At 41.3% G+C, this 23245-nt stretch overlaps 1 protein-coding gene across 1 annotated transcript in view; it reads left to right on the top strand.

The window, feature by feature from the left end:
• The window catches only part of cfap74 (cilia and flagella associated protein 74), a 56673-nt gene extending 40083 nt beyond the window's left edge, over positions 1–16590 (top strand). Inside the window, exons 25-40 of the mRNA XM_069694064.1 lie at positions 2330–2503; positions 3042–3175; positions 3375–3651; positions 7018–7149; positions 7273–7394; positions 7820–7954; positions 9051–9160; positions 9264–9319; positions 9784–9903; positions 10137–10292; positions 10482–10620; positions 12137–12291; positions 12565–12697; positions 14810–14946; positions 15754–15888; positions 16341–16590. Of these exons, the coding sequence (XP_069550165.1) occupies positions 2330–2503; positions 3042–3175; positions 3375–3651; positions 7018–7149; positions 7273–7394; positions 7820–7954; positions 9051–9160; positions 9264–9319; positions 9784–9903; positions 10137–10292; positions 10482–10620; positions 12137–12291; positions 12565–12697; positions 14810–14946; positions 15754–15888; positions 16341–16445 (2220 nt within the window). The 3' untranslated portion in view covers positions 16446–16590. The remainder of the gene's footprint in view (positions 1–2329; positions 2504–3041; positions 3176–3374; positions 3652–7017; positions 7150–7272; positions 7395–7819; positions 7955–9050; positions 9161–9263; positions 9320–9783; positions 9904–10136; positions 10293–10481; positions 10621–12136; positions 12292–12564; positions 12698–14809; positions 14947–15753; positions 15889–16340) is intronic.
• Positions 16591–23245: the final 6655 nt, after the last annotated feature.

The raw sequence follows: 23245 nt of genomic DNA, 5'->3' as shown, positions 1-23245 counted from the left end.
ACCAAGTTATTCCTCGGGTTTATACCATCACTTGTACATATTATTACATATATTTACTTTTTGTTAACTTCAGTGCAAGAAAATATTTACAAGGACACAATTTGAAATTCAGTGTAATTTCTCTCGAAAGGCGCAACTCAAAATTTGTTCAAGTTCCAACGAGCATTTTGAAATATGAAAACAGTGAATGAGAAAGTCCTTGAAATGGAAAATATTCTGCAACCAGAATTCCTTCAACTCATCAGCAGCAGCCTTTATTAAAAACTGGAAGAAAAAAAAAAAAAAACGCAGAGCAGCTGCTCAGACATTCGTGTTGCGTTTTTGCCAGTCCTCCTCTAAATCTAAATCTGGTGCGTCTCCTTGCCAAACTGTCACCTTCCTCTCCCTCCCCAACCAGTTATACGCTGTGTCTCTACCGGGACAAGTGGAGGAGAGGGGGGGGGGGGGGTGGAGGGGTGGAGGTTGGAGGTTGGCTCCGACGAGGAGCCAAAGACCAGGCCAGGATGTTCCTGTGAAGCACCAAAGCTGTTGCCCCTCGGCCCCGGGCCCTGAGCTCCTGGCATAAAACCATGAAAACACACACACATTCAAAGCCGCACCATTTGGTCACAAGACGCCACAGCAGCCTGGAAAGAAATGGTGCCGGGACCATTGAGCAAGGTCGTCTGCTGAGCACTGACGTGGCTCAAGAAGATGTCATCTCGATCAACAAACCAAAAAAAGACCAAAACAAACCATGAATTGAGTTTAAGTGTTGATTTATAGCCAAAGCCTGATATAGCTTATTCTGTGTGCCACAAAGCTCCATTGTTGACCAAAAACTATTAAAAACACAGCCATCAGCTCCACTGGTGCAACGGGTGACATGTTGATTCATGACCATGAACGTGGTGACAGCAGTTTATTTTGAGTCAGTCTCAAACCCATCATCCTTCCTCCATAAATATTCACTGGAGCATGAAATGTGTATTAATCCTCTTCTCTAAAATAGTATCCAACAAATGTACTGTTTTACTCTTGCCTAAGAATTATTTGCTCCAAAAACTGCAACGCCCAGCTGTTTTAGGAAGATAGTGAAAGAGAGTTTTTTTTTTTTTTTTAACAATCAGAGATTCATTTTTAAGATGTTTGTCTTGAGGAGGATGCACTGGGATTTGGGCTGAGTAACACAGACAGGAGAGGGACATCGGTAATGTAGTTGTAGTCTGAAACCTATTTTGAATATTGAGGTCAATGCAGAAGCGCCTAAAAGTGCAATACCACTGAAGGCCATTAGGGGCTGGCTCCAACAAACCTCTGGCTCTAATAGACTCTCATTAAAAAAGCATCAACTTCGCTCATGAAAGTTAATGCAATTTTTCTACAAGTCATTATGGTGTCATAACCAAAAATGACTCCTTCTGATCAATGTTCTGGTATTCCTTCTAAAAATAATGATATAATTAATTAGATAATAGGCCTCAAACAGAGCTAGGTTTTGGAGCATGCCTGGTTTGATTGACAGGCCTGGTTGACAGGTTCAAAACAGCAGATCATCAACAAATGGGTGACCCAACTCATTTTGGCAAGTGCAGAGAGATGGACTAACATGGTTCGTTTTGGTCTTTTCATGGGAATTGTTGACAATAAGATAAATTTGGAGTAACACCAGCCAGTGATAAAAAAAAAAAAAGAGAAATCAATTTCTAGAATTCCCTTTGAGCCAGAACTCTGTTTTGGATTTCCCACACACACACACACACACACACACACACACACACACACACACACACACACACACACACACACACACACACACACACACACACACACACACACACACACACACACACACACACACACACACGCACACTTGTTTTGCAGCTGCCCAGTGATGAAGGATGACCACACTGAAAAGCTTTGCTTCATTTCAGCTGGGAAGAAGAAAGTTAAATTTGAATTTCATTCATTGGATACTTCAAATGCATATATTCATATTTTTGAAATCTCAGACTCAAGAGGGCTTATTTTTTTGCATATTTTTTTTTCTCTTCAATCAGAATATTGAGATATAGAATTAAGATTCAAAAAGTGATATCAGAACAGTTTTTAGGACAACTGCTGAATTTGTATTATACATATCATATTACCCAGAGACAGTGTGACATTAATAGGATGGTAAAATTTGAAATACAAAAGATACTCTGGACTGAAACAATGTGGTACAATAATAGGAAAGAAGCAAATATGCAGGAAAAAAACCCAGATTTTTCTGAACTGATGTTTATAAAAATGTTACAGTCAAAGAAAAGTGGGCAGAGGTGAGTAAAGATGCTTCATGTGTTTGCAGGTGCAGTCGGCACATTTCACCATCCACGCGGTTCTGACCTCATCAGACCTCCAGTTCGACCAGACCGAGGTGGACTTTGGTTACTGCTCTGTTTACCAGTCGGTCCGGAGCAGCGTCCGTCTCACCAATCTGTCCCTCCTGCCTCAGGACTTTGGCTTCCTGTGTGTTCCAGAGGTACTGAATTAATCCTGTGAATACCTGCTTAATAAATGTTACTATATTTGAAAGGTATCCGATGCAGATATAAGCAGAAACAAACTTCTAAACTGTAGCTAATATCAGGTTCGTACTAGACTTAAATAGTCGTGATGACACAACTTTCCCTGTTGGAAACTGAACTGAGATTTGTTCCATTTGAATTAACAGTAACTTACAGCTCTTATATGGCGTAAAGAGAGTGAACACCGAACAGAGAAGCTGCTATCAGCGAGATAAATTACATTCGTGAATTGTTTCCTGTGTCTCTTTTCATGCTTGAAGAGGCAATCTGAAAGGTGGATTGCACCACCACCTATAAAAAAAAACTACCCCGCAGACAAATAATTACTGAATGTAGATACATTGAATGGTTATAGCAGAAAAAAATACTGTCCATAAGTAGAATGAAAAGTTGTATTTCATTAAAATTGTCATGTTTCTAACTTTCAGCAAGAAATTCAACCAATTTAACTTTGTTGGAAAATGAAATTGAACAAATTCTTTTCTCAAACAGTTCGTTGAGGTCCAGCCGAATGATGGTTTTGGTACTCTGCTCCCACAAGAAAGCCTGAAGGTGGATGTGATTTTTTGTGCCAAAATGGCCAAAAAGTACCGTTTCCAACTCAGCTGCAAGTCTGGAATTAACAAGTTAGTTTGTAATCCTGCACTCTGTGTAAATACATGTCACCTATGTGGATTTGTTCATGTAATGGATGTTGATTTTAATGATGGGATCTGGTATTATCAAAGTCATCATGTCTGATATGATGGATATCATTTTGTTTATTTGATTACATCCAATATTCATTGCTTCTTCAGCAAACAGTTTACTTCCTGTTGTCCTCAGGGACTTCCTGTTGCCTTGCCGAGCAGTGGGTGTCCACCCGCCGCTGGAGCTCTCCCATTCTCTGGTCCAGTTTGGGGCCACAGCGTTAGGTGACCACTCCACGGCCACACTTTACCTGACCAACCATCACACCGCCCGGAACCGCTCCAGACAGCCAGCCGCTCCGGCAGACGAGGACGCCTCGGCCCTCGCGGTACCCAGGCTGTTCTCCTTCTCCCTGCCGGAGGATTCAGACATCAGCGTCGCTCCTTCTGCAGGACGCCTTCTCCCCGGAGAGGTGAGGCGGAGCGTCTCTTATGATAAAGGGGCACTCCACCCATTTTACACATTGAAGACTTCAAATCTGGAGGGTTTAAAACTACTTTGCATCGTGTTCTGTGGCTCTGCAGGAGCTCTGACAGGAAATGATCCTGATGATATCACCAAGGTTATTCCCTCAGGGCTTGGAGACTGCAAATGAATTACAGTGGGGGGGGGGGGTCAAGATCTACCTACTAGCACATCCCAGAGCTTTTCACTGCAGCTCATGGTCTTTAAACTCCATCATCTGATGAAAACCATGAGATGCAGTTAAAAGGTAAAAGCCAGAAACTGTCTGCCATTCATTTTGTTTTAATATATCTGTCATGATTCCATCCACTTTATGAAAGTACAGTACTAAATGTAAAGGACTGCAACTTTAATATGGACTTTTAAAATCAGTTCAAACCGAGAATGTTTTCTTGGCACTATCAGGGCCCACTGAAGATCTTTTTAATTTGCCCCCTTCTTCACCTTTTATTCTCTTGGTAACCATTTGGAGCTCGTTTGTGTGAGGTAGGGTTTGAGATGGCTGCAAAAACATAATAATCCATCTCCTTAATCGAACATGAAACTTGATTCAAATGGTTTAAGTTAAGCTTATGTACATTTTACTGTATAACCAAACCAAACCTGAGACTAGGAGGTACATTTTTATTACAATAATTCGCAACCGGAACATAATGATCACAGAGCCAACTGATATCAAAGTAAAATCTTCCAGCCACAGTTCAAAAGTTATCCACTAATATGTTGAGTCAAACAGCCATCATAGCTGCTGCTGGCTCACAACAGACCTTCACAGTGTAATGATGCCCTCTACTGGACACATGATGGAAGTGAACCAACACTTCTTACTGGCTCTATTTTTAGAACATAAAACAAAAAGATCTGTTCAACCCAATGTTGATTTTATATTCACTGGATGCAGCATCATTTCACTGTATACTGTAGGTAACTGATTGCACTTCAGTGTTAAAGGTTGTGACAGTTGAATTTGAAGTCCTGTTTTCCATCATTTTACAGTGGAACACTTTCTTCCATTCTCCAGACTGTATATAGAAACAATTAATACATTTCCCATTAGTTTTTTTTTTTTTTTTTTTCTGGCTGTGCAACAGAGGCCCAGTAGAAGAAATCCAGTAAATAGGCTTCAATTGGCAAACAGAGGGATTATAGTCCTCAGTCCACTGGAGTTGCTCCACGCCAGAGAAACCCCAAAACAGGATTCTGCCCAAAACTCATTTAAACCTCCACTCTGTAGTATGAAGTGGAGGTTCAAATTAAAAAACGCTCAGGGTGTAAAAACACTGTCATCTGAAAAACACACACAATAACAAACAATAGTATTGCTGTATCTTCTGTCAGGAGTTCAGTTTTGTCCCCCCCCCATCACCTCTCCTCCTGTGTCCCCTGTCTTTGTCTGTGGCCACGCCCCTCACCTCCCGTGGCCACGCCCCTCGCCAGTCCCAGCAGATGCAGCCACTCACCCCTGATCACCACCTGCAGGTGTGCTGCATCTCCCTGATCACCTCCCCGGTCTATATGTACCCTGTCCCTGCACAACTCTGGTGGTCGGTGCATTTTTGTTAGCCACCCGTCCGTCTTCCGTCTGCTCCCCGTCCGTCTTCCGTCTGCTCTCCGTCAGCTCTCCGTCAGTCCTGTTCCTGTTCCCGTTCATCCGGCCTCTGTGTCTCCTGCGGATATCCCCGTCAAAATCACCAGTCGGTGGAGTTGCCCGCCCGGCTCGGAAGATTGTTGACGCCGTCCCTTCCGCTGGTCTGCCGGCTGCCCTGTTACCCGTGTCCCCCTGGAGCTGTCGGTTGAGTTGCCCTCCCGACTGGACGTAAAGTGGACACGCTCGGTGCCACCTTTTGGTTTGTAGTTTTTTGTTTGTTTTTTGGACAATAGAGACAGTATTTTTGGAACTTGAAACCTCGAGTTTGTGAGCTTGCATTGGGTCCTGGAAAAACACCCACCACATAACAGAATGCACCGACCACCAGAGTTGTGCAGGGGCAGGGTACATATAGTCCGGGGAGGTGATCAGGGAGATGCAGCACACCTGCAGGTGGTGATCAGGGGTGAGTGGCTGCATCTGCTGGGACCGGTGAGGGGCGTGGCCACGGGAGGTGAGGGGCGTGGCCACAGACAAAGACAGGGGACACAGGAGGAGAGGTGATTGGGGGGGGGGGCAAAACGGAGGACAAAACTGAACTCCTGACATCTTCTAAATGGGAGTAATTTCAGACATGTTACCATCTCTCCTCTGTCAAGTCAAAGTGTGTTATAGACCAATATCACAAAGCCTAATTCAAGGGACTGTTCATATAATAAGAGCAATAATGAACAGTATTATCAAAATGTGAAAGTGAGCAAAACTACTTTCAAAGCACCACAAACAGAATATCTGACATGGACAGTACATTTAATAAAACACTGAACATGCAGCAAAATCTGCAAAAACCTACAGAGGTGAGACAACTCGGACAAAAACATATATATAGATATAGATACACATATGTTGTGGTATATGTATAAACTGGAGGACCATGGTTTTGTGTTTAGGGCAGAATAAGGGAGGTTATTGGCTGGGGGTAAAAAAAAAAAAAAATGATGAGTCGACTGAACTAGCATCTTGAATGGGGGTAAAAAGACAACTCCAGAAAAGAGGAGCTCAGTAAGGGAAAGTACTGATGTTTGCTATATTTAGGATGGGGAGGGGAACGTAGAGACCCAGCAGGTATGTGAAGAGTAACCAGAGGTGACGGATAGGAAGGTGCAAGTCTATTTGATATTTTCTAGGTTGAAAGTAGTTTCTTGAAGTTCAATCTAGCAAGCATAAGGAGTCAATGTTGTGAAACAATAACAGGGGTGATAGGATATTCCAGCTGCAGTATTTAGTACAAGTTTAAGTTTGGTAATAGTTAATTTCGCTAAGCCAGAGAAAAGTTAAATACAGGAATCGAGCCTGGATGAGTCAAAAGCATTAAATAGAGTTTCGGTGTCGTCCGTGGAAAGAAACGAATGTTTCGAAGGTGGAAACATGCCATTTTTGTAATGTTGGTGATATGTTTGTCAAAGGAGAGATGGAGATCAAAGAGCATACGGAGATTACTAATACAGGGACTTTGTGAGATTGTGGAACCACCTGTGTAAAACAAGAATTAGCTTTTCAGGTATTTTACAAAATTTAAAAGATTTGATGACATCCATTGTTTGATTCCTGATATGCGTTCCTCTAGTTTCACCAGATGATGAAGGGCGTCAGATCTCTTCGAAATATATAGCTGAGTGTCATCTGCGTGGAAACATAACTATCCATGGATCCTCTTCTGCTCAGAGATGTCTGGTGCAGGTGACGTTCAGACCCAGACTGTTGGACCAGGAGATCAAAGACGAGGCGCTGCGTCTCCTCCAGCAAGCCGAACTGCTCCAGGAGAAGCTGGAGAGGAGCAGATCTGCTGAACAGGAGGTACAACTGCACATGAATGCATCTTTAGCGGATTTTTTTTTTTAAATGTCATTACCATGCAGCCACACTCATTTGTGTTGCCTTTTTATGAACCCATCAGTCGTGTTCTCGTGTATTTATAAGATCCTTATGGAACCCGGCAAAGGGAGGAACACATCTGTGAATCGAAAGAGCAGCAAGGGGTCAGACGAACCGAAGACGGACGACCCAACTGAATCACCATATCCTGTCCACCTCCTGCCGGGGTAGCTTCCCTCTCTACACTGATTATTTACTCAGTGCCATCAAACACATCCAGTTTGCTGGACTGAAACACCAGACAAGTAAATATTCACGGGAAAAATATTCTGCATCAAACAGCAGCACTGCAGAAAGAGAATGAATTATTCCCTGAATGCCTCTTTATGTAGGAAAGTAGGCTGAAGCCAATTAATAATCTGAGATCCAACAACTCTGAAATATAAATGACACAAAGCTTTGACATTCCCTCTTCTCCCAGTGATTAATTGGTTTAATCAGTATTCCCATTTCTTTTAATTGTAATCACTCCATCCATAATGTGATCTCAACCAACTGGAAAATCCTGATGAAATGGTAAAGAGTATATGATGGATGTGAGGAGAGAGGTTGTTTTTTTTTCTTACTTGGTTAATTGTGAGTTTCTTTCAAGGTCAGAGCAGTACGAGCAGGCCAAGGCCTCTCTGCTGTACTCTTTCAGCCAGCGCTACAGAGAGTACACCGTTCCCTGCTTCGTGTCAGACGGAGACTCTCCAGAGGAAGACAGGCAGGTCCAGCCAGCATGGAGGTAACGGTCAGCTTCCACAACGAGACACTGCGGGCCAAAGCTGGGGAACAATTACCCATAAAAGAAGAGGACAGAGGGGGAAGTCATGTCAGATCTGTGACATGCTTCCCCAGGCCCTGTACAGATTCACAATTTTAGAATTCTTGAACCTGAATGTGAAGCTGTTCTCTTAAGCCACGTCTTTCTTTTCTTTATTTTTCCATAGATTTTAAACGAATATAGAAAATAATGTCTGCAGTTGACAGCATGTCTGATCCATGAACTCACTGCAGGGCAGAAATACGTTTTCTCCCGTGCACTTTGAAGGTGGCGTCACCTTTATATCAGCTGCTCCAGCCTCACAGCCCATAATATTCCTTTTTCATTAAATCGTGACCCAAAGTTTAAAATTTTTTGAGCCATTGCAATTAATTCCCTAAAAAGTAGTGCACTAATGCGCTATGCCTTCATACACTGTTAAAAATATATAATAACACAAAAATGCAACAAAAGTGCTACTCAGGCTAAAAACCTGACAATCAAAAAGGTAGCCTTATCGTGAATTAAATAAACATCTCAAAGTATCTTGAATTACAGGTATAGATGCTTCTCATATTCATAATCAAGAATTAAAATTTCCTTGTAGCAGAGGTGCTGAGTGGTTCCTCATGTAGACGTTAGCATCCTTAGCTCCTGGAAGGTACTCAGCAGCTTTGCCTTTATAAGGATATATCTATATTTAATGAAGCTACTCATCAGGTATACATCAGTTGTGGGAAGGGTGCAATTGAAAAGAATGTATCAGAGGACTTGAGTCTCCATCCAAACAAAGTAGTCACACCTTCCAGTCTTTTTCTTTTATTTATAACACTTACCGAAAGATTTGGCACATTTGAAAATCCTTTTTTTTTTTCCTCTCTTGTTTGCACTGTGAGCTCTACCAACAACTTTTAAGTCATTTTGACTTAAATTAAATCAAATACAAGTATCAGTCGTGTGTGCGAACATGAAACAGTTGCTTAATTGTCAGATTTCCTGTCACTGCCCCGACTCAGAGAGTGACAGCTGTTCCACACACTCCTTATTTCTTCACTTGTCATTTCCAATATCTCCTCAGTCCCTTCAATACGCTCTACTTGAAGCTGCAATGTCCTGCTGTACAGCCCCCTCTAGTGGTGATATCCAACAATGGACACAGCATCATCGACTTCCATCAGGTGGCACTGGGTGAGTCATTTTTTATGTAGGTTCATCACGTACATTTGATCTTTGCACATCTAATCTTTTTGTGCTTCTATGCTGTGTTGTTTTTGTGTCTTCCATTTTGTAGGAGAGAAGGTGATTAAAAGGTTTACAGTTCAGAACATTTCAAAGGGATCGCTGGATGTATCCTTTCTCTGTTTCTCTCCAACTATTGAGCAACGTGTTGTTTTCTGAGCTCTCCAAGATGTCAGTGCAAATCATTTGAAAAATGGATAACGTGCACCTTCTATAGTCTTTAGACATCAATGTGATTATTAAGAACAGATGTTTAATGCTGCAGACTGAATGGTCTGTGAAATGCATGAATGATTACAAAAAGCAAAAATACAAATTTATAAGAAACTTTCATTTCATTTTAAATGAAAGTTATGAATGCCAAAAGCGCCACAAATGAAATTATGTGAGGTCAATCCAAGCCGAAGTCATAGATCCTGACAGGTTTGAACTTTTTAATAGCGTCTTTTTACACAAGTTACTATCATGTCAAGAAATCAAATAGCACACAAACATGTGTCTACAAATTGCTACTACAACTAATGGTGATAATAAATATTAAAACTAGCCGCTTTTCTTTGACTGCTTCCAAGCTGAGGTCGTCGGTGTTGGACGTACTTGGTCCTTTTTCCCTTCGCAACGCTCTCAGATGTATAAGACCTGGAGAGAAACACACTCTGGTTCTGGCCTTCAGTCCAACTCTGGACAAAAAGGTGAGTCAACAGTGGAAAGTTCAACATTCAGCTCACTGACTTTTGCTAGAATGTGATAAACATCGGAGCGTGTGAGCAACAAATAAATCAATAATCCATGTTAATCCACTGATTTGTTCTTGTACTTTTCACCTTGAATATAATCAAATGAAATACCACGAAAAGATAATTGAGTAACTAATAACACGAATATTAAGTGATACCTCCCACACTCAACCTTTGCTGTTCTCTAGCACTGCGACAAGCTGCAGGTGAGCTGCCAGAAAATGAGTTTGGAGGTGACTCTGCAGGGGGAGGGTGTCGTCCCTGCTGTCACCTCGTCCCACAGCGGAGGTCTCCTTGACTTTGGCTTCGTGTTGGAGAAGGAGAGCGCCTCACAAGTGGTGAAGGTCAGTCAACACATGGCAAAAAGGACGAGAAGTAGTGGTACAGCAAAGAGATGACTTCTTGTTAGTTTTGAAGTCTACCGAAGGTCAATTTCTAAAAACAGTCCAATCAGAAGTGAAGTGTATGTTCACATGAAGCTTTTGGGTGGAAGACGTCGTTGTTCGTGACGTTCGACCTCGTTCTGCCTGCAGTTACAGAACAGGTCAGTGGTGTCGCTGGGTTTCAGGGTGCTGCTGGCCAGTCTGTCTCCTTCCAGGCCTCGGGGCGGAACTGACAGAGTCACCGTCCTGTTGGACAGACACACAGACTCTCAGCTGCAGCCGACTGTGGGTAAGATGTAACAAACATTGCACTGATTGACTGCTTTGACTGCCAGAGCTCCAAAAGTAGAGACAGAGCGGAGCTCGTCTTTTTGAACATTGTGTCCGTGTTTTAGCACTCACGTAGAAGTGAATCTTTTTCACCACGTGTCCTCGGTTTTGATCAATAATTTCACTCATTATTAAGTACATGTGGGTAACACAGTAAAGGACAACACAGAATAAGCTAGCAGCCACCAGATCTCAAGCCAAGACATACGCTCAAGAAAGACATTCGTCCTTCTAGTGGAGCTCCAGAGACATCGTGGATCTCTGCCAAGTTTCTCTGAAGCTGTTCTGAAGGCTGCGCCAACATTTTACTAAGACCGGCTGATGCTGGACTTTAGGGAGTACTGCAAGCATCTTTCTCTCCATTATGTTCAATAAAAAAAGTTTTCATATTGGAACACGCCGACACCGATACTGATGGGCCAAAAATAAAATCAGCCAGCCAATAAATCAGTCAGCCTTGACTTACAATGCATAAACTGTTGTATATATTAGAGTAGTCAGATGAGCAGACCGTATAAGCAAAGAACTGCTGAATGTTTCTCTCATACATCAGAGATTTTACTATTCTGTGCTACAAACATTTGGACATTTGAATGGCTTCAACATGTCAATTGTCTAATGTACTGTATGTGTATCTGTCTATTTAACTATTTTGTAATACTGTTTATTTTTTGATGAAAGTTTAATTCTTTTACATTTAGTCATAATTTGTAATGCTCTGCCATTTTTGCTTCTAAAGTGCACTGATTAGGTCAATCCAAGTAAACCATTTATAAAATGTGCAGATACTATAACAAGCAGTAAATTGACTTGCAGGGCCCTGATTTTGTGACTCAGCAGTACCAGGCTGTCTCCTTCCATTATGACACAGGTGCAGCACCGAAGTGCTTTTCCACGGCACCGTTGCCACCGTAGCTTACAACGATGTAATATAAACTTGATGTTTGGTGATTAGTATTTTTCTGACAGACGGTGCATTTTTGACCAAATATTGTAATGTTAATAGTCTAAAATGATGTAAATATGTATAGTTTTTAGTCACATGACTGCCCACCACCCCAAACCGTTACCATAGCATCCAAACCCTCCAGGAACCTGGGAAAACCCTGTTGACAGTGGGCTCATGCTTTTACTTAAAATTTGTAAAGAGGAACAAATAAGCATTAATTTAAAAAATAATATTTAATTAAATTAATTATAGAGACCTATTCATTGATTGTTTTGTATTGTATTCATAACTGCATTATTTGTACTCTTAGTGTGGCATGAGTATGTTTGGTGACCAGAATTACCTTTTAGATAACAGTGATCTGAACATGCAAAGTCACAGACATCAGCAGCTCTGACATTAATTCCAATGAACTTGCAAAGTTAGGAAAATAAAAGCAGGTTTATTAGTATTATTTTTAATAGCAGCAAATGTAACATGAGCTGACATAGTAACTGCAGTAAACTGTATATTCTGTCTTGTACAGGGACCCAAAACTGCAGTGGGCTGAGTGTGTTCAATGCAGTGCCTGTAGAGGGCAGCATTGCTCCGGGACAGAGCCAAGACATCACTGTCACCTTTCAACCCGACCACCCGTCTGTCAACTTCTCTGACAAGCTCAGCATAGAGCTCATGAATAAGGTCAGCAGGACACACACACACACACACACACACACACACACACACACACACACACACACACACACACACGTTCAACCTTGAATACATGTCTTTACTCAACCTGTCCTTGTCCACAATCACAGGTTGTAAAAGTGATCACATGATCCGGGTAAAACCGCTGTCACCCAACACATTGTCGTTATTCTAATGTACTCAGTGCACCCTGTGTGTCCTCTCCTCACTGGGGTCCTCATGAGGTAACAACCTTAACCCTGTCCCATTTCTGTCCCTCAGAGTAAAGTGTGTGTGATGGATCTGAAGGGTGCGGCCTCTTCACACAACATGTATCTCTATGGAGGAGACCTGCTGACGGTTCCCGTTGAGTCCCTCCTCCCTTCACTCATAACCAGTCGACCTCCACTCACAGGTATCACGGCCTCTGTCTCCATCTCCTCTTTAGGGTCACCACCTTTGGTGTGATGGAAACGATGTGGCTAAATGGAACACGCAGTCGATGTGGAACAGATCAATGCTACAGCGTTTATGTGTGGAAATGATCCATCGATTCAGGTTCAAGCGTATTCTGAGATACTGAGGGCTCCAAGCGGGGCAGGATATTCTTACAGCGACACTATAAAGATGACTAATATCTCCCAGACACATCCCATGATTTATGTAGGAGAGGGCAGCGTATGTGATGAAGTAATGTATACTAATCATTGCTCACTGACAGCCCGTGTGCTTGTCACCAGCAGTCAGATCATATTTCACCATAAAATCCATGTGTGAAAACAGGAACTCCTGCCAGACAAGGTTACAGTCAATTTTTACTTAATCAAAGAGGTGTTGGTGCATTTAAATGCAATTAGCAGCAGGATCAGACCCGATTGGTTCAGAGAAACTCAGAGGTGTCCTCTGGGAAAAGATGTTAGCTTGAATCTGAAAGTCTCCCGTTGACGCCCGGCAAAATTTGCGTTGTTGACGTGTCCTTAAAAAGGAAAGGACTTGTATACTTTCAATTTTTTGCTTCTGACAGATTTTTCTTTTTTTTTTTTAATATCTTTTATTTTCCTTCATGGCATCCATTAATTTTCATCCATTTCTGTATCGTATGAAAATCAATTAGCAGACTTGAAACTTGGTTTTGTCCACATTGCTGAGGGTGCAACAGACTGGGATGCAAATTTGATCATCTGCTCATGTCTGTGAGAGTCTGTGTGCGACCACAATGAGCAAACAAATGTGTGAACACGTACACGGACACCCAGTGTTGTTTAGACAGAATCACGTCGGACCTATTTTTAGACTACCTGCCCTTTTACAGTGCAGATTGATTTTTAAACGTCTGCAGTGTAAAAATGTAGCATTTCAAAACAGCCCATAAAAATGTGTTCATTATTCATAGTTAGATTTGTAGGAGCTGAATGAAACATATGGATGTCTGAAATGGTGAAGAGATGAGTTAGACAGCCAAACGAACTTCTCTGTTAAAGGTTTTGTTTGGCCGCTGCAGTCTGTTCAGCTAAATGCTAATGACATTAGTTGTGGAGGAATTTGAATGAATGTATTGGATAAATGTTGATCTGATAATATCACTTTATGGAATTTCCGGGAATCCTCAAACTGATTCATCCTGAGAACAACATGAACGTCTGTGAAGCGTATGTGGAATAATCCAATAGTTGCTCAAATATTTCAATCTGGACCAAAGTGGTGGACAGACACATCCACCAGGTTGGGATGTAAACAAACTGTGTCAACAAATACCATCAATGTTTGTGTGATCATCAAGTAGAAGGACGCATAAAGTTAAAGTTCCTAATGATATCAATATGGAATAAAATCAAGCAGGTCTCATCGTATAAATATTTGAGTGTAATGATCATCTGTTGTCCTGGAAACACAATACTGAATTTATCTGCAGGGACAAACCAAAGAATTTGTTTTCTCTGCCGTTTCTAGTCTTTCATGGCGAGTAGACAAATTCATTTGCGGTTTTACTTCCGTGATCATGAGTGTTTATTACAGTACTGTAATGCCATATTGTACAAGTGTTTGTCCACTACGTTAAAGACAAAAGTGCTGCATGAAATAAAAACCGGCTCAGAGATCGTAGGTCAACCCTTCGAGAAACTGTAAATCAGTCTATCAGAGTAACCGGAGCCACACTGCACTTATAGCAACATGTAAGACGGTCTAATAGCATTTTCTCTGATCCCAGTCATGACCTGAACAGAAAATACTAATTGTTACCATGAAACTGGAGATTACGAGACTGAAGCACTCTCATGCACCAGTCAATCCTCAGATTTAATGTGGCACTTAGGCCCAAATGAAATGTTCATTGAAGAAACTGAAATGACTTTTGTGATTGTAATTTTAATTGTGTGTATCCTTGTCCTAATTGTTTGAAGTCTTTGTGATACTTTAAATGGAGCTGCTCTGATGAGTGAAAAATTGTCTGACAACTAAATTATCATCATCATCATCATCATCAGTAGGACGGTAGTAAAAACCTGCATAACTCCTGTGTACGTAGCAGAGTCGGAGGTGACGGAGAGGCCCGGCGTCCCTGTGCTGGTGAGCCTGCGAGCGAGCTGCTGTCGAGGAGACGTCACACCAGCAGTCAAGCAGCTGCAGGTTGGCTGCATCCGCTCCATACAGACCAGTAAGAAGGTACTGTGATGTCATCAGACGTTCAAACATCCGGAGGCAAATACTCAGATGCACAACTGACTGCTGCCACGTGTTTCATCAAGTCTACTATGATGCATCATATCAATATTAAACTTTTATCGCATTTTGTCCCTGAACCGCTTTTGTCCCCTCTTTGGTCATAAGCAGCATTAAAAGTAACCAAGCCTCTTATGTGAATATACAATCGACCAATCCAAATTTTGGAAAGGGAGCCAATAAGATCATATGATTGCCACGTTCTTAAGAAATTAAATATGTTAAGTTTGAATCATTTCAATAATCAGGCTCCGCAGGTGCTCAGTGACTCTGTGGCTCCACTCAGAGCCTCCAGCTCAGTAAAACATGGAGCATCCAGCGAGAGAAGTTCATCTTCATCCAGACAAACATTTGTTTTCTGTTTAGGGGATAAACTTGGAATCGCTGATCTATAAAACTTAAACTAGATCCTGATTTGGATGATTTTAAACTCAAACTGAAACAGAGGGATCAGCCACGAACGTTAAAGATCAGCTTCTCTTGTTTTATGATGCATTTCTGTTTTCATTTGTCTTGTATTGTTCTGTATATTTTTCTGTTTTTATTGTCAGTTCTGTGTTTTGAATGTTCATCCTTTTTGTTGCATTTGTGATCTGTAATGTCGAAGGTACTTTAAAGGTCCACCTAGGGACGAGCCTCGCAAATACACTCAAGGCTATAAATGCTGTGGGGTGTGGCATTGGTTTATGCTGCGTACGTGTCCCTATACGAATAAACATTAAAGAAATAACCAAATGATCTTTTCCCCAGGGTGGAGAGTTTTACTGGGACAACACGGCGTCGGTGCAGCAGCAGGGCTTCAGTGTGGAGCCCAGCAGGGGCAGCGTGGAGGCCGGACACAGACGCTCCATCACCATCACGTGGACTCCCCTCAAACAACACAAGGTGAGGAACACAGGACTTACTGGGAACTCCCAAAACATGTTTACAACCGTGACTGCGTAAGTGTGTAAACTAAAGTCCAAAGGGTTTTAAACTCATCATCAAAAAAATACTCTAAAGCTCAGGTGCACAAAAACGCTGCTCATTTTTAATAGTAAATGTCATTGTTATTTCAGAGTTTTTGAATTCTTAGGCTTAAAATCTGTTTCATATTTTCACATCATTTTATTTTCAATAAAAAAAAAGTCTGGCGGAGACGCCGACGTCCGGTTACTTTTGGTGATGAGATTGTAAATTTCAAAGGCCATACATTTTGTACCGTCAACAACATCAATCCTGTAAATCCTGTGTACCTTTTTTGAATTTAGTACTGCTGCTGTTTATTTACGAGCACACGTCTCTGACTGACTGACTGACTGTGCGTGTGTGTGTGCGTGCGTGTGTGTGAGTTTCAGCCCTGTGAGGTGGTGCAGGCGTGCATGCTTCTCACCTTGAAGGGCGACGAGACGGATGTTTACAGAGTCACCCTGATGGCGTTGGTCTCTCCGACTGCTGACTGACCTTCGACACTTCCTGGATGCTAGCCAGCGGGAAGTCACACATTCAGCACAAAATACACATGATAAGCTGTATATATAGTGAGGGCCAACAATAACACATAAATGTGTGAGTTCATTATTAAAAGGTTTTTGTTTTAGGATGTGATTTGAGCCATTTTATTTTGCGTTAAAGTGTCTATAAAGGTTTTTTTCACCAATATAGATCAGATTCACACACTTTTAAGCTTTAAATTGACAATCATAGTTACATATTCAATTCAATTCAATTTATTTATTTGGCGCCAAATCACAACACCGGTTATTTCATGGCACTTAACACATTTAAAGTCCTTACAGCAAGACTTTACAATATTATACAGAGAAACCAACAATTCAACAATTCCCACGTAAGCTAGGAGGGAAAAAAAAACCTCATCTTTAAGGGAGAAAAACCTCCAACAGAGGGAAGAAAAACTTCATCTTAACAGGAAGAAACCTCTGAGGTTACCAGGCTCAGAGGTGGGCGGAGCCATCTGCCTCAACCGGTTGGAGTGAGAGGAGAGCAGAGAGAGAAAAGGACAGCATAGAGGTACAAATCATGAACTGTTGGTGGGGCTGACAATCACAGAGCAGAGACATGCAGCTCCGTGACGGGACATCTGCAAAGGAAAGAACAGAAACTACGCGAGCGAAGGAACTGAATGGAGAGTCAACAGACAATAAGCAAAAAACTATGGGAGAGAAAAAGCATGAAGTTGATGAGATGTGATGGTGAGATATGAGTTATAGAGAGTGAAAGAGTGAGAGGTAAGAAGCTCAGTGTATAACGAGGTCCCCCAGCAGACTTGGCCTGTAACAGCATAACTAAGGGTTGGTTCATGTTCACCTGAGCAGCTCTAACTATGAGCTTTATTAAAAAGGAAAGTTTTGGGTCTAACCTTAAAGCTAGAGAAGGTTTCTGCTCCTCAAACACAAACTGGGAGCTGGTTCCACAGGAGAGGAGCCTGAAAACTGAAGGATCTGCTCCTATTCTACTTTTGGAAACTCTGGGAACCACAAGCAGGCTGAGAGAGAAGATCTCTGTCAGGATGATGTGGTTCTATAAGATCTGTCAGGATGATGTGGTTCTATAAGATCTGTCAGGATGATGTGGTTCTACAAGATCTGTCAGGATGATGTTGTTCTACAAGATCTGTCAGGATGATGTGGTTCTATAAGATCTGTCAGGATGATGTGGTTCTACAAGATCTGTCAGGATGATGTGGTTCTATAAGATCTGTCAGGATGATGTGGTTCTACAAGATCTGTCAGGATGATGTTGTTTTATAAGATCTGTCAGGATGATGTGGTTCTATAAGATCTGTCAGGATGATGTGGTTCTTTAAAATCTGTCAGGATGATGTGGTTCTATAAGATCTGTCAGGATGATGTGGTTCTATAAGATCTGTCAGGATGATGTGGTTCTATAAGATCTGTCAGGATGATGTGGATCTATAAGATCTGTCAGGATGATGTGGTTCTACAAGATCTGTCAGGATGATGTGGTTTTATAAGATCTGTCAGGATGATGTGGTTCTACAAGATCTGTCAGGATGATGTGGTTCTATAAGATCTCTGAGATCAAATGGAGCCTGGTCATGAAGAGCTTTGTAACTGAGCAAGATAATTTTAAATTCTCTTCTTGATTTAACAGGAAGCCAATGAAGAGAAAATAAAACAGGAGAAATATGATCTCTCTTGTTAAATCCCATCAGTACTCTTGCTGCAGCATTTTGGATCAATTGCAGGGTTCTTAACGAGTAATTTGGACGTCCTAACAACAAGGAATTACAATAATCCAGCCTCGATGTAACAAATGCATGAATTAGCTTTTCTGCATCATGCTGAGGAAGGATTTTCCTGATTTTATTAATATTACGTAGATGAAAGAAGGCAGTTCTGGAGACTTGCTTTATCTGGTGGCTAAAGGACAAATCCTCTTCAAAGATGACTCCAAGGTTCCTCACAGTGGTGCTGGAGGCCAGATACACAAGCTATACGTTGGTAATGATTGTTCACAAGAGTAGAGAAGCCAAATACATGATAAACAGGAGATTTAAAGTAAAAAATGTATTTAATCAGAGTTCAAATATAATAAAGGTAAAGTAAGTCCAACAAAACGAGGGCACGGATAGGTGAAAGTTTGCACTTACAGAAGTGCACAAAGTGGGCGCTGAATATACACTGAACAAAAATATAAATGCAACATCTTTTTTTTTTTTGCTCCCATGAGACGTATTTTATGCACACAAGCGGTTTCTTTATCTCCAATTTTGTTCCCAAATATGTTCAAATCTGTGAGCACTTCACCTTTGTCAAGATAATCCCTCCACCTGACATCAAGATGCTGATTAAACAGCGGGATTGCTGCACAGTAACCTTAGACTGGTCTCAATTAAACACAACTCTCAACATGAGGATCCAAAACATGGCTAGACTTGATTTGAGTTTGATAATCAGACTGACAATCAAACTGACATTCATACAAGGCAAAGTGATGACTGTGACTGTTATTTCATCCGTTTTCTCTTTCTGCTCTATTTGTGGTTTTATACTAAACATTAGATGTTTCAGTCATGTATAACTTTGCCCTGGAGATATAATTTGTAACACAATGAAAAACATAAAACAGTGACAACTATTGGTAATTCTGTTGCATAATTATTTTTTACAGTACAACATTATAATGGTTAAGGACAAATAAGGAATTGCAGTGATGGTCTCACTGAGTAATGATGTGTGAAAATAAGAACGTTTAGAAAACATATATTGTATTAATTTTGTGATGAGTGTGTCCAGGGGAACTAAGCATGTGATTTAGTTTTAAGGGCACAGTTTGCGTAAAAAAAATGTTTTAAAATAAGAATTTATTAAATCAGTTTGGTTCTTTTCATTAAAATGTTGGCATCGTGAAAGTAACTCGTAAAATTTGCATCACTGTATCTCTGTTATAGTTATAGCTGTTTGTGGTGGCCTTGAAATACACCAATCAATATCCAGCAGGCTACTGGACTTCAAAACAGCGGCAGATTAACGACAAAGCTCATCGTACTGGAAGTACTGTTACTCTAAAAGGCACAATTCATCAATGAAGAACTAAATTATTAAACCCAGAACACACTGTCCACACTGTCTGCCCTTTTTGTGTTTTAGTGAGGCCCTTGACTGTAGAACCGAACTCCGCCACCAGGGGGAGTGTGTGCGTGTGTGTGTGTGTAACACCAAGTGAGCAGCTGTGTTATAACCATCATGGTTCAGGGTGTGTCAGCTGATGTAGGCCGGCAGATGTATACAGTACATACTGTGGCACTGCTGGTACTGTAGCTGTGGAGTGAGAGGAGGCAGAGTTCACTCCGAGGTCAAACCAGGATCAGTTGGTTGATTGCAGCTCACAATGAGAACTCGCTGAAGAATGATGCAACACAGTGGTATAAAACCTATTTGTATGAAATTAAAACCAATCAATCAGGCATATGCTACAGTATTGGTTTGTTAGTATTGGGAGTATTTTGAGTTGTAGGTTTAATTCATGAAATAGTAATGGTGGTGGGGCCAGTGTGAGCGGTAGTTAGCTACATATGAGCAGCACTGATCCAAAAATTGCAATGTCACCGTTACCCTTTTAACCCTTCTACTTCAGCTGAATTCAGCTTATTCATACATCTCTATATGTTTCATACAGGCACCATATTTTGAATTTGCTCATGCTGATTTCCATTAGCCCACGCAGCATGTAGAGGATCATATTTTTAAACTATAAAATAGATTTTTGGATTTACATATTGGAAATACATTTTTATTAAAAAGAAAACAATATGTTCTTCATGTTTCCCCAGAATAATCATTTTGTTATCGGATCAAAAAAGGCAGTGAAAGGACCTGCAGACCATCGTGGAACACTAAGTGTCTATTTATAGTTTGAGGTGGATCAGCAGCTGCATTGAAGTTAAGACGTTGATGCCGCTGAGTAAAAATAAGTTATTAAAAAAAAGAAAGTAAAAGTCCTCCCACACTGTCCTCATGATACTCTCACTGGTTTTGGAATTCCTGAAATGTGATAGGAATTTAAAATGGTGTAATGCACCTTTTACATGTGTAACGTTACATCTGGGGCACTCGGCTAATTGTGAGTGGGTTTTTTTCTTTCATTTTAAATGGACATGACAATGGAAAAGATTCCTTAATGGATCAAATAAGCTTATATAAGAAACATTTAAATGACCAAAAATACACAACATACATTACAACCAAGTTTTAAAAATACAAAATAGCAACTATTGATTGTTTTTTTGTTAAAACAGAAAATAAAGATCTCCCCTGTAGTTTCATAACGCTGAACTAAGCTGAAAGCTGCTTCCATGAAGTCCCTGGATGACATCTGTTCACAAAAAAAAAGATGATCCTGGACTGAACATCGACTCAAATGGGAGCGAGTGTTTGCTCCTGAAGGAAATGTTTCTATCTTGTAAAAGTGCAACACGTGCATGAAGAGAGAACTTTTTTTTTTTTTTAATTGATTTGAATTTGGGATTAAAGGTGATGAAGAGTGGTGCCACAAATTTAACAAAAAATAGCAGTGTAAAGCTGAATGGTGTTTATGTTACAGTCACATTTTGTGGAGGAGGAGGAGGAGCAGTACACACATTTCACATCTGGTTAGCTGGTTAATCATAGCAGCAGGTCAGCGTGGTGGTTATGGTTACCTCTTATGTCTGATATAAGTGGATACTGTGTCAGTGAAGTCACCCAACGTTAACTAATTATTTATAAAGTTCATCATTTACTTGCAGCCCAACTATTAGAACTCATTCATTTCAGGAAGTGTCTGTCCATTTATTTTTGACTGATTATTCCAGATGTGTTACTTTTACCCCACTGTTTCAGCTGCTTCTTTGCAAAATAGTTTTCCTGCAGTCTTCATGGCGACATGAGGCTTGAAGATGGTATGACTGACTTTTGGTAGTTGAAAGTGAGCACTGTAATTGAATACTTCTATAATTCAGTGGTGGAATAGGTTGTAGTTGTGCTGATTTACTGATTGTGTTTCATATCTCGTCCACAGCAGAACCGGAGGTGCCTGGTTTGTCCTTCGGCCGGCACGAAACCAGCAGCCACTTTCCCCACGCCTGAGGTACACACGGGCCCGCCTGTTGGTAAATAACGCGTATGTTTCCTGGGAGGTTTCAAGTCAACGCTAACAGATTGCTTCTCCTGCTATACTTCTACCAACATCTTTTTAAATAACCTAAATGTCATCGATGTAGTTACGACTCATTCAGTGGTGTCAACAGTCCCTCGATAAAACTTCGGTGTTGTATTTAAACTAAAAGGGTGTCTGCTCCGTGTGAACTCGGCCCTGAGCACGTGAACAGCAGATGTCAGTAATGCCTCACAGCGGACCAATAGGATGTGACCTCTCTCGGAGATCCATGCAGTAAGCATTTATCAGAGATTGTAGGAGATTATGCTAAATCAGATTACTGTACCCCAACCTGCCTATAAAAAGCAAGGTCATTATGGGCTTAGCCGCATGTAATGTCACTCGTTTTATGAAATGTATGAGATCATATTAGGCAATATTTGTGTTGCCTTTTTGCCTCTTTTTTTTTCTAATCTGATTTCTCCCCTGATCTCTCGCTAATACTGTGAGATAGTGCTACTTACGGCCTCTGCTGGGCCGACGGCTCGGTGTCCGCGTGTCTCTGTCTGTCTGGTAGCCAGTGTGACTTTACAAAATCAGCGCAGAGGCATGAGGATGGTAGGAAAGTTCACCTTCTTCAAGATCATGTCCATGAATTCAAATTCTACCGCATTAAAACACAGAATTACCTGCAGATACATATACATAAGCTATACGCTTCATAAGTTTAAAAAAGATCAAGTTAAAAAAAATGAACAAAATGAAACCAAGTACTCGTGAAACCATGTTTACTTGTAGACATTGTGTAGGAATGTGTATTTGCGTCATAATATAGTGACTGATATGTTTACTACTGAAATAAAATAAAGCATTTGTTGCCCGATAAGGATCTTCACGCTAATTATTGTGGTTTATCATATCTTATTTATCATAATTAGAGTTTACTTTGACGCAGAAAGCACACCGAGGTGTGGACTTTTCTCGCACCGCTCTCCTCTTCACGAGGCTGAACGCTCACAATAAGCTCTCTCCCCCGGGTGCTCTGAGGCTCTGCTAAAGAAGCTTCACAACACATGTATGCAGACAGGCAGGGGTGTATCCAGGGGCAACGAAATCTCAGCAGCATTAACCCGGGCAGATGAGTCCCGGTGGAAACCTACACCCAGAGCACCACCTGACGAACGGCTTTTAAATACCTCACAACACACCTAAACCAGGGTTTCTGATCCATAACCACAATAAGATCAAACAACGGTCACTATCAGCTGAGTCGATGAGTTATGGTGGGTTTTAATTACCTCACACACTCACCTCCATACGGTGGTTACTTCGGGCAGTGCTCTCCTTGTGGGTGCACTAATGTGTGGTTACAGACCTGACCAGCCCACAGCAGCAGATTGCTCCAACAGGCCAGTTTCCTCCTACAGGTTTGAGGTTCGTCCAAGAAGTGTGTGTGTGTGGGGGGGGGGGACACGAACACACAGACAGACACTCAAATGACCGAGACAGACGACATATTGATTGATAGTTTTAACTGACACTTACTTTTTCAGGGTCCATTAATCAACCGCTGGGGACACGTCTCCCCACCTTCACACTGATGTGCATGTGTGCATGTGCAGACACACATCAGCACTTCAGA

This window comes from Brachyistius frenatus, unplaced genomic scaffold, assembly GCF_029030835.1.
Source record: "Brachyistius frenatus isolate BFR_SWC_R1_liver_20210118 unplaced genomic scaffold, ASM2903083v1 Contig_16, whole genome shotgun sequence".
NCBI classification, from domain to species: domain Eukaryota; kingdom Metazoa; phylum Chordata; class Actinopteri; family Embiotocidae; genus Brachyistius; species Brachyistius frenatus.
The sequence above is the reverse complement of the archived record's forward strand: the minus strand, read 5'-3'. Positions and strand labels throughout refer to the sequence as shown.